The 12440-nt window shown below is 38.9% G+C and overlaps 1 protein-coding gene across 1 annotated transcript in view; it reads left to right on the top strand.

Annotated features, from left to right (window-relative positions):
- LOC137501075 (zinc finger protein OZF-like) overlaps nt 1–11984 on the top strand; it is a 36207-nt gene extending 24223 nt beyond the window's left edge. Inside the window, exon 5 of the mRNA XM_068227984.1 lies at nt 10060–11984. Coding sequence (XP_068084085.1) covers nt 10060–10789 — 730 coding nt within the window. The 3' untranslated portion in view covers nt 10790–11984. The remainder of the gene's footprint in view (nt 1–10059) is intronic.
- Nucleotides 11985–12440: the final 456 nt, after the last annotated feature.

Genomic DNA, 12440 nt, shown 5'->3' with positions numbered 1-12440 from the left:
GGGTTCTCGTAGTCGCAATTAGGCCGCATTGTCCAGCTGCAGTGAGCACAGACAAGTTAACATTGTATGGGCATTCTTTCAGACCATATGCATCCCTTTCTGGCCCTAGGGTACCCTGATGGAAATTCCATGTTTCAACCCACGAACTTACTACGCTGGCGTAGCAGGGGGAGAGGTGATACTCCCACGTGGCGCGTCCTAGGTGGCAGATAGGGGGGTCCTAACCGGCTTGCTGGCGGACTTGAGGGAAATAAAATACCTCTTGCAGACCAAACACATTATACCCTGCAGGTGGAGGACGCACATGTAGAATACCCCCACGGTATCCCCTGCCTGTCGTGAGAGGCGACTAAAAGGGGCGACCAAGGGATGATTGAATTAGAACCATGAAACTACTTTTGATTTGTACCATCACGCGGGGAACACCATCGGTTGCCTGTACTTGCAAGTAGTACCACTATATTAGGTACGAAATAGGTTTCTGATTAGTAGCAGTATAGAGCCTAGCCTGGGGGTTTTCCAGTACCCGTGCGTTGTACCCATGTGAGCAACACCGCGGGTCTGGGCGTTGCCTGTGAGTTGTACCACTATATGAGCGACACCGTGGGTCTGCGTTGCCTGTGATTAGTACCCACTATGTGAGGAACACCACGGGGCCCATGGTACCGGCACCCATGACTAATACACCTAGGTGAGGAAACTCATCGGTTTGTGTTGGCTCTGAGTGGCGCCATTGTGTGAGAAACACCATAGGTCTGCGTTACCTGTATGACGTACAATACTTGTGAGTTGTACCATCTTGTGTGGAACACTGTGAGTCTTCGCTTCTTTTGATTAGTACCCCAACATGACAAATACCATGGTTCTACTTACTCGCGACATGTACCATTCTGTGGGGCCTTAGACATGGATTTTGCACCCCTTCAGGCATCAAGCATCATTGTGCTTTATGAGTGGTTCCTTCGTCAGTAATACCTTTATTTACGATCTTTTTTGAGTCTGATCCACTGTTTTGTTTGTTTGTTTTTGGTTTTTGTTAGGTTTATGTCCATCCATTCATTCTTCATGACATTTTTTATTTTATTTTGGTCAGTGGATTAATTTGAACTTTTTAAATTTCATTTCGTACCATTAGGGGCCGATGACCTCGATGTTAGGCCCCTTTAAACATCAAGCATCATCATCATCACCATGTTTCAACAGAACAGTGCACCATGTGGCAGGCAGGTGGTTAGAGGAGACCTCCAGTGTTGTTACGACCATGGATTGGCCCTCCAGATCCCCTAATCTTAATCCAAATGAGCATATATGGGATGCTGTTGATGCTGGTGTACACTCCATGAACCCCACACCAACCACATGAGAGCAATTGTTGGTAGCATTGCAAGATCCTTTGGTCCAGATCCCTCCAGAATGATTCCAACACATTTTAGAGTCAATGCCTCACCGTATTTCTGCCAGTTTGAGTGCTTGCAGAGAACCATCTCGTTATTAACATCACTTTCAGGGTTTTCCCATGACTTTTGACCACTCAGTGGATTTCATGACATCGTATTTTATGTTTCATGTTGGTGGTTACTCTAGTCACATCCTAGTTCATGGACCAAGGAAACGACTGAGTGGCCTAGTAAGTGGTCCTGGGAGTAGGAATACCAGTTGCTAAGGAATGAGTGTGGGCATATCGGGCAAATTCTGACTCATGGCTCATTTTGTGCTCAGGCAGCTAGGACTACACTGTCATTTGGTGGTGCCTAACCTGTTAGATGAGATGTCCTCACTGAGGCTTCATGTAAGTAGGGTAGCATTGTGCATCACAGAATTTACTGAGCTGAAAACATTTTAAGGGTGCATTGGACCTATGGGAGTAATGGTCCCCATTCCATTTGACATGCAAGGGAGACTGCCTATGAGAATTAAGTGAATAAGGCCACCAATGAAGATTCATTATAAATGACGACGGCCATGCTAAATATTAGCCAATAGCAAGGAATAACTATTTGGTAGCCAAAAAAATATGTGAGCCAATAGTGAGTAAATAAGTACTGGAGCCACTGTTAATTTAAACTTCAACAATATGACATACCCAAATTAACATCTTCTTGACCTGTAACGCCAAAATAGCAGTGATTCCACCTGAAATGAGCAGACATTATTTTATTTATTTATTGTATGGCATATACATATCAGTAAATATAAATTATAAGAACATAATACAAAATAAAGACCTGAGTACTACAAAGATAAGTTCATATGGCTTATGTAATATTGAGCTTCTGTTGAAGCATTCAGGTAGTCATGGAAATCTCCAGTGTAGACTCAAATGGTACACATCATCACTACGTGCTGAACAGATTGGCTTTCAGCCTCAAAGTCACATCTTGGGGATTGTACTTTCCCCCATTTGAAAATGGCATCAGTACATCTACAATGGCTTGTAGAGATGCGATTCAGAGAGTACCAAACTGAGCTTGGCTGATCGAATCCTGCATGTCAAGCATGGTAACAGTCTGCATTGTTGGGGGGGGGGGGGGGGGAAGAACTTTCTAGGCACTGTTGTTTCTATGAGTTGCTCATGATGAAGCCATCATTATGTAAAGCTTTTGCTGTGAGTATGGCTGGGTGTCTGGATCTGAGCCTGTTCCATTTGATGCTCAAAATGTCAGTAAGAACAGGCAGTTGTAGGTCAATGATCTTCCGATATTCGCAAACAAGGGCACTCTTTCTTCTACCTAGTGGAGGTGATATATGACTCGAAACAGGCAGCCAATAATTGGGGTTCGATCACATTGGTCCAACAATGATGCACATTGTTTCATTTAATGCAGCATGGACTCTTTTTGTATGAGCACTGTTGATCCATACTGGGCACAGTATTCGTCTGTAGAGTAAATCAGGCCAAGTGCTGTCTGCTGATGACCCCCAGCTCATGCAAGATGTTATTTCTGCTTCTCAGTTTGGCAGCTGTTTTTGATCAGTTGTTCTCTATAAGACAGTGTTCTATCTAGAGTGACTCTGAGGTATTTTAGATACAGGTTATGACTGAGTATAGTTCCTTCAGAGTTGCCTTTCAGCTTTTTGTTGGCTGATCTATTGCACAAGTGGAAGCATGATACTTGTGTATTCATAGGATTAGGCTTTAACATCCACCACTTGAAATAGTTACTCAGAGTGTCTAAGTTAGAAGTTGGAACGTCTCCAGTTGTCTCAAAAGTTGCATGCTCTGTTGGTATAGCCCAGTCATCAGTGTAACCAAATCTTCTGGATTTTGTTGATGGCATATCTGCTATATAAAGATAGAATAAGAGAGGTGCGAGTACTAAACCTTGTGGACGACCTTTCTGAAATGTTTTGGTAACACTAGTAATCTTTCCCATGGTGACAGAGAAAGTTCTTCCAGCTAACATGTTGTTAATGAGAGAGATGCTTTTGTGACATTGAACAACTTTAATCAACTTAGAAAGCAACCACCGAGCTCGATAGCTGCAGTCGCTTAAGTGCGGCCAGTATCCAGTATTCGGGAGATAGTAGGTTCGAACCCCACTGTCGACAGCCCTAAAAATGGTTTCTTGTGGTTTCCCATTTTCACACCAGGCAAATGCTGGGGCTGTACCTTAATTAAGGCCATGGCCGCTTCCACTCCCAGCCCTTTCCTGTTCCATCGTCGCCATAAGACCTATCTGTGTCAGTGCGACATAAAGCAACTAGCAAAAAAGAAAAAACAATCTGTGCCTTCAAATTGTGTCGTAGGCTGAATATATTTATGTCTAGGGAGGCCACAGACGCCTTCATTTTCAGCTGGTATCCAGCTTCTACATAGTTTTTAGAGATAGAACTTGGTCAGCACAACTTCAAGCAGGGCAGAATCCAGCTTGGTCTACAGGGATCTTCTGGAGTATCTTTGGACTAATTATACAGAAGCCTTTGCAGAAGTTTGTGGAGTCTGCTCAGCAGTGCAATTGGTCTATAGTTTATTAGATGGTCACTTGTTTCCCTGGTTCTAGTATTGCAATAATTTTAGATTGTGTCAAATTGTGTGGTATAATACCTGATTCCTTGATATCCAAGAAGAATTCTGTTAACCATTGTTTTGTATATTTTCTGCATTTCAAGAGGAGCCCAGGACAGTTTCCATCATGTCCTAGAGCCCTGCCAGATTCTAATTGTTGCATTGTGGCTGTTATTTCAGAGATTGTGAAAGGGCATGAGAAATCAGATTGATTAGAACAGGCCCTTTTAGGTGTAGTGAGTTCTTGTTTGATCTGTTTTGTATAGACTTTACCTCCTGAAAATTTGGATGTGGAAAATATGTGAGCTGCTATTTTATTGGGTGATATGTGTTTCTTTTTGTAAACTAATTTCTTGCTTCCACCTAATTTTGGCATCAAGGACCAAGTTTCTCTACTAGTTGTTTTGAAGTTAAGAGATTCAACTGTCTCAGTCTATTTAGCCCTTTCTGCTGTATCATGAGTATATAGTAGGTCATCTACAATTTCAAGATTTCCACTTCTCAAGGATTCTTGGTACTGATTTTCTCATCTATCATTCCATCCGGGATGTACTTCTTATGGTATCCTCGAGGAGTTACCTTTTTTGTGGCACAAATAACTGCACCAACAAAACGTTCATTTTTGTTGGCCTTAGGAGGAATCAGTGCAAGACATTTGTCCAGATTGTCAACAAATACATTCCAGTTAGCCTTCTTAAAATTTCATCATGGAAACGATATAATGGGAATGTTTGTACCAATTGCTATCAAGACTGAGCGATGTTGAATGCATGGAGAGTCTGTTAGGACTAGTTGAGATGTTGAAACTGGTTGCCTTTCTTCACTGGTTGACACAAAACATAAATCAGGATTGTACTCCTGCTTCCAGACAGCTGACTTAAAGGTTCCTTTATCCTTTGCATTAAATACCAATTATAAGTTGTTATCATCTGCCTAGTCAATAAGTGTCTGACCATTTTCATCTACTTCACTATATTTCCATTGGGTATAATGGCTGTTAAAATCACCCAGATATGCAGCTGAATGAGGAACAGTTGATATTATCTGTGAAGGTCAAGTGATGGAAGGAGTTTATACATATTAATTATTGTTAATTCACCTACTTTAATAATCACAATGTATGTCTTCATGGTCTGAGACTGGAAACAAGTAAGCATTTTCAGTAGTGGATTGAACATACGTTGCATACTTAAGCATGATAAGTTTCTCCCATGAAGTGAAAGCCTTCCATTTTACCTCTTTGACTTATTTGATCTCCATTTTCAGTGTGAGTTTCCTGAATTACAACAATATCAATGTTGTTATCAGATGAGATTCTTTGTAGCACCCGGCATTTTGATCTACTAATTCTCTCAATATTGATCTAACAGGTTCTAATACAGGATCCGAGGTGTTTTGATTGATGCTTCTGAAAAGAACCGTTGCATAAACTTGATGACATCATTGTATATGATGTGTAATGAGCCAGGAGGTTGCAAGGAATATCTCATTGCCAAATTCTGATGTTGAGTTAGTTAATGGGAATATAAGAACTTCTACCGAGTTAGTTAATGGGAATATAAGAACTTCTACCTTAGCAGGGGCACCACAGGCAGAAATCAGCTTCACCCATAAACGGACAAATAGCACACTAAAAATAACTAGGCTACTGTTTATACATCTCGACAAAGCATTATTCTGAAAATTCCCTTCTAATTAAACCAAAAATATCCTAATTACTCCTTGTATCATGTAAAGATGGTCATATTTTCCAGCCTTAAATATATGGTAGCCATCTGAAATATACAGTCGTGAATCATACTGGCGGTCTCTGTACCAGAGATAAATATCATTGCAGGAGGAATATGTTCATAATCTCATTGAAGATCCTCTATATATCACGGGTGAATTCTCACTCAATAGGACGATACCATCTCGTCTTCCTCGCTTAATTGTACTATCAACAACTCTATAATTTACTGTAAACACACATGGCTTATCACAAAGACTTTAATATCTATGTCTGGCATATCAATAATCAGGTTAAGAAGATCCACATATTGTCTCACAATACTGTTATCTTACGTTATTCACAACTTGGCGTAAGTTATTTATTCTGGAAGACTCTAATCCTTTCATATACTTGAAGGTCATAAATAGAGATGGGAATTATAGGCACGAATAGGTTAGAATGCAAATGTATTTGAACAAGGCACAAGTGTATGTTACCCGCATGATGGTTCCGCGGTGAGATTTGCATAAATATTATCGATCTGAATTATCAGAACCCCTAAAATTTATGCAACTCCCCGACACATCTGTAGAGTGGCTAGATTTCACTTGCGCCTTGTTCAAATAAGTTTGCATTCTAACCTATTCGTGCCTATAATTCCCATCTCTAGTCATAAATATTCCTGTCGTCAAAGTAGGCTACTTTTCTTAATTAAATCACCTGATGAGTAAGTTGTATTCGAAAGTCTATTATGTTAATAACCCGTTATAATCTCAGGTATGCACCCATCGTCATCAAATATTATGAAGATCCCACCCTATTGTGTTAATTATCATAGACGGCCAAAATTCGTACTCAGTAAGGTACATACATGATAAGACTAAAAATCAGTCGAATGTAATCCTAACTCCGACTCCATACACAGTTAATATAAACAATCAACACTTAGATATGACATCATTTATAGAATCTATAATATGAAAGTGTAGTTAGGTAGTGGGTTAGTATTTTTTGATGAATTTGAAATATCTTTATCATCAATATCAATTTTCTGGAGTTATTTGAAATTTCCTTCAAACTAAAACAAAATGGTTCATATCGCATCTACTAAATAATATTTACATGAATATACACTCACAAAAATGAAAGGAATCTACATATTATGTACAAGAGGAGATGAATGTATAACATTATCTTAACTGGAACTGTTGTCATATGGTGATTCAACCAAGATCATCGAATTGCCCGTGCTCCATGGACGGTTTTACCAAAACACCTTAAAATGAAATTCTTTGCCACATAAAAAACCAAATCCCATGGCACCACTGCCTCAAAGTACCATGGCCTACCAAGTGACAGCTGCTCAGCCCAAAGACATGTAGATTATGAGGTGTCGTGTAGTCAGCACGACGAATCCTCTCGGCCGTTATTCGTGGCTTTCTAGGCCGCCCTTCAACACATATTCAATTATATAATTGGTATCCATGATGGAAGTTTACCTGAAACTGAGAGACAAGATTTTGTAACACTGTTATCCAAAAACACATATCTCACAAATTATTTCTTAAAATACAACAGAGAAATTCTTACCACTTCGGTAATAATTGCAATAAATTTACAATGTGAGATGTTCACAACTTTGTTTCTTGCTAGTTGCTTTACGTTGCATCTACACAGATAGGTCTTATGGCGACGATGGGACAGGAAAGGGCTAGGAGTGGGTTGGAAGCGGCCGTGGCTTTAATTAAGGTACAGCCCCAGCATTTGCCTGGTGTGAAAATGGGAAACCACGGAAAACCATTTTCAGGCCTGCCGACAGTGGGGTTCGAACCTACTATCTCCCGAATACTGGATACTGTCTGCACTTAAGTGACTGCAGCTATCGAGCTCGGTGATTACAACTAAGTCTTAATCTAGTACAACAATATGTTACTTTTCATAATGTTCATTTGACGAAAGCCACATTAATTTCGCTATCTCACTCCAAAATTGATCTTGAGGATTATTTCAATGCACTTCTCATAGACACATGAATTAATAATTCACTTTTAAATCTTGACATAAAATTACAAATAAGTGATCACTTTCAACATATCCTTCTGAGTTTACCGCGTCACTAATGGTAGATTTTTAGAACTGCTCAAGTGATTATAATGTCAGCACTAATTCTTATAGCCTTAATTAACACTAATTCACCACTTGCTTTTGTTGTGTAAACGACTTTAAATTACACGTCAACATTCTGCATGATTATTAATCATCTTGACCGTAATGGCCAGTGTTGGGTCCGTATTAACGTAATCACAACCTAGTCAATACTATGTGTCAAAAAATGTATTTACATTTCATATTTACATGATATCTAGTACATGTTTCGAGAATATGTTCATTATCTTCGTCAGTTAATTAGGTTAAAATTCATGTATAAGGTCTAATGAAACGGGGAGGTCCCCGCTAAAGAAAGCTGAGGCTGTGACTAGTAAAATATATTTCTCCAGAAACTTCAGATCTTTTGAACTTGATAGCTTGCGTGTCAGCTTGCCGCTAAACAAATCTCCGCACATAATGAGAATACACTTGTATCCATTGTTGTCTTGGGCAGATGCAAGAATTCGACTTCACAGGAAGACAACCCATAGACGAGTGGCATTCACTTGAATAATATCTGACACGGGTTGAGTAGCATACATACTACTTGAAAGTTTTTATGTGTTCATGACTCATTTTCTCATGAAATGATGTTATGTCCAAAACCATTTTGTAAATTGCACCCTAAATGACACGCACTAAATTACGCGACATAAATTAATAATGTCCAACATATGACACTTTTGTTTATAAGTATGCCACACAGAATGTTTAAGTGTTCGAATTCCCTACATGAGTCCTTTAGAAAGGACGGAAAACTTTAGAATGTAGAGTTGTACCGCTGTCACAGTTAAAATTCTGAGTTCGAATTTTGGAACTTGGCACTCACGAACTAAGATTAGTAACAAAATCTCGTGCAGCAAACCATCACCATCCTTGCTGTCGGTTGCATTGTCGTTTGAGATTTTAGGCTCGTCTTGTATACCGGAGCTTGACCCCGAGCGGAGACATCATTAATATTGCCTGATATTTTAAAATCTCAAATCTCCTCAAGTAATACGGCGATCAACTTGAAACTTGAACACTAGCTATTTGTTATCACCAGCTATACGGTCTTGTTATCTATTTATTGATATTCCAGCACGAAGTGGAGATATATAAAGGCATCAAGATTATTTTCTGTGACGTGCGGGTTGCATGTTCCGTGACATCGTGGTCGTGCCTCAGCAAGCTGCAGCGAGCTCGCTAGCAGGAAATATAGCATCACAGTCCGTCCGGCCCCGTGGTGTAGGGGGCAACACGTCTGCCTTTCACCCGGCGGCCCCGGGTTCTATTTCCGGCCGGGTCAGGGGTTTCTAATTGTAAGGATTAAGATCCCTGGCCTAAGGACTGGGTGTTTCTGACGTCCTTAATCTTCATTTCCTCACACACAACATTCCACACTACCACCATTCCACTTACACGCAGGTTCATATTATATGTTGCCAGTATGGGCAAGAGATCCACATGGGTCGATGACCCGAACAAATAGCATATTTTAAGAAAAGCATCAATGTACACAATGCACAAATTCAGAATAATGATACACGCCGTGTATTTTCCGGCTCGATTACAGACAGTTCCTGTTTCAGTTTATATGGGGACATACAGGGCATAAGAATTCTGTTCTTGAATTACGTTGGTATTCATAAAAAGAGATATAACAGTCATAGTCCAAGACAACATCACCAAAACAAAGAATATTCAAATTCCTGCTTGAAAACTCAATGAATAAAAACAGGGAAGATGGCTGTCATCGATTTGCCTTTATGTGAGATCGCAGTATGCACCTTATTCATTCCCGTCATGCGCGAGACAAATATTTTAAAAATTTGAGTTGAAATGTCATTATTTGAGCCTTTAATGACTTGGTATTTTAAGTAGATTTGTGAAATTAGCTATAGAGGCTCTTATCGCCCTTTACCATTAGGATCTTCCATGCTTAAGTATGCTGTGTTATAAACATCTAATTCTGTCCATTGTACTTTACTGCAGCTAGTTAGCTTTCATCCGTATGCTTGTATCTCATGGGGTGTTCATCTGGAAGATAGGATAAATACTGCATTTCGGAAATTCCAAAACACAAATAACAATATTTGTCTGTGCTGGTTAAGCATTATTTGCATATTCATTAGTATCTATATTGATTTTTCTTCTAGAATTGTGATTGAAATATATTCCTCAGAAATTGCAGTTAGTTTTGTTTTTATTCCAGAGTGGAGATTTTTGTCGTATCGACCATGGAAACTGGGGTACGTGCGCATAGGTGTACAGTATGCAATATGATGTTTCAAAACAAGTTAAATCTCAAAAAACACATGTTAATTCATTCTGTTATAAAGTCTTTCCACTGTAAAGAGTGCAGTAGTAGCTTTGCTCAACGAGACAATCTCCGGGAGCATATAGCTCTTCACTCTGCAGAAAGACTGTACCAATGTAATGACTGCAACAGCTCATTTTCTAGAAAGCGTTCTCTTCGAATTCATGTTTTAAATCATTCTCGACCAAATTTTTATCGTTGTAAGGAATGCAACAGTAAATTTGCACACGAAAGCAGTCTACGTAAGCATAATATGACTCATTCTAATAAAAGATCATTTCAATGTAAGCAATGCAGTGCTAAATTCAATCGGAAAGATTCACTACGTTTGCATATGATAACTCACTCCCAAGAAAGACAGCACCGCTGTCATGAATGTGGGAGTGCTTTTGCTAGAAAAGATTATCTTCAGACACATATGCTCATTCACTCTGACAACAGGGCATACCCTTGTCCAGAATGCAATTTGTCATTTAAGCGGGCGAGTAATCTCAAAGTCCATATGATAATTCACTCCGCAGAGAGACCGTACCGGTGTGGAGTTTGCACTGGTACATTTACACGTCGAAGTAATCTCCAAACCCACATGGCAAGACACTCCGGAAAAGAATCCATGGCTTTGTAAGGAGTGCTGCAGTACTTTTACTCGGTGTATTATTTTGAAATCTCAAACGGTAATTCACTGTTGAGAAACGCGTTTCCACTTTAACAGTTGCAATTAGTACGTTCACGAAAATACTCTCTTTGTACACATATCTTACCTCACCCAGTAGGACCGTCATGTTTTTGTAAAGATGATGTATACATCCAATTAACGGGGTTTAAACAGGAGAGAGAAATTGGGGTGAATTAAAAAAAAAAACTATATCTACTGTATACATGAGGAACTTAAATATTACAGACGTAAAAATTGGTATTTTTGAATCTCATGTTAAAGTAAACAAACATAGGTGATTTGTTTTTGGAAACTCCAATTAAGGGAAACTATAAAGGGCGTGACATATTAGAATGAGTATTTCTACAATATATCTCAAAAACATAACATTTACCGTAGTGAAAAATAGTATTTTTATCTCTATTAAAAATATAGAAACGTGTATTTTTAGTTTTCTGGAAACCACTTGTGTGGAGGTGTAAAAGTGACTTCTTTTAATTATGTTACGGATATCTCAAAAGCTGAAGATGTTACAGACGTGAAATTTGGTATTTGGAATCTCCTTTAAAAATTAAGAAATACGTGTTATTTGTTTTCGGAAATCCACCTGAAAAGGGGGGGGGGGGGAATTGAAAAATTTCTTGAATTATTTGTATGAGGATACTATTATCTCAAAAACGAAAGATTTTGCAGACGTGAAAATTGGTATTTGGAATCTGCTTTAAAATTAAACACGTATTCTTAGACAATCCAATGAAGGGAGAGGAGGTGAAAAATTGAAAAATTAATGGAATTAATTGTGTGAATATACTTAAATCTAATAAGAATTAAAGTTGTTACAGACGTGAAAAATAGTATTTGGATCCCTTTTAAAAGCAAAACAGCGTTTTTGGGGAGAAATCATCCTGGGAGCGGGGGTAAAAAGGAGTTGAATTCCTTTTATGAGGACACATATCTCAAAAACTGAAAATGTTAGAGTCGTGACAATTGGTATTTAGACGGTCCTTTACTATTAAAGAAACAAGTATCTTCGGCCGGAAAATTCACTTAAGGGGGGCGTGTGAAAGGAAGTAAAAAAAGGTGAATACTTTTTATGTGGATATTATATACCGGAACTGAAGGTAAGAGACATGAGCATTGTTATTTGGAATCTTCTTTAAACTAAAGAAACACGCCTTTTTGCGGGGGGGGGGGGGTAAATCAACTTAACGGCGGTGGGGTGAAAAACGAGTTGAGACCAATTGATTTTACTGTTCATAATGTTCTTTTTCTGATCATTAACTTATCATGTTTAATCTTTCGTAGTTTCGTTTTCAAGATCCATCTTTTCCTTCGGAGAACAAAATGTTTGATTACTGTAGATTTTCCTGGCATATAAATAAAAATTTAAACACATTGAAATAAACGATAGGAATGATAGTGACCGTGCAGTTGTTCACCTCTATAATAAGGTCAATAATGCACGGATGTATATCACTCGTGTCGCGAAAAGTCTCGCGCGACGATGGTGCTGGTCACATTGTCAGTAATGACAGTGGCAGCAGATGTAATTTACCGCCAAGTATCGGTCTTGCATCTTCCTATGGGGTCCGGAACATCAATAATAATAATAATGATAATA

The sequence above is a fragment of the Anabrus simplex genome, chromosome 5, assembly GCF_040414725.1.
Source record: "Anabrus simplex isolate iqAnaSimp1 chromosome 5, ASM4041472v1, whole genome shotgun sequence".
Lineage (NCBI taxonomy): Eukaryota > Metazoa > Arthropoda > Insecta > Orthoptera > Tettigoniidae > Anabrus > Anabrus simplex.
The sequence above is the reverse complement of the archived record's forward strand: the minus strand, read 5'-3'. Positions and strand labels throughout refer to the sequence as shown.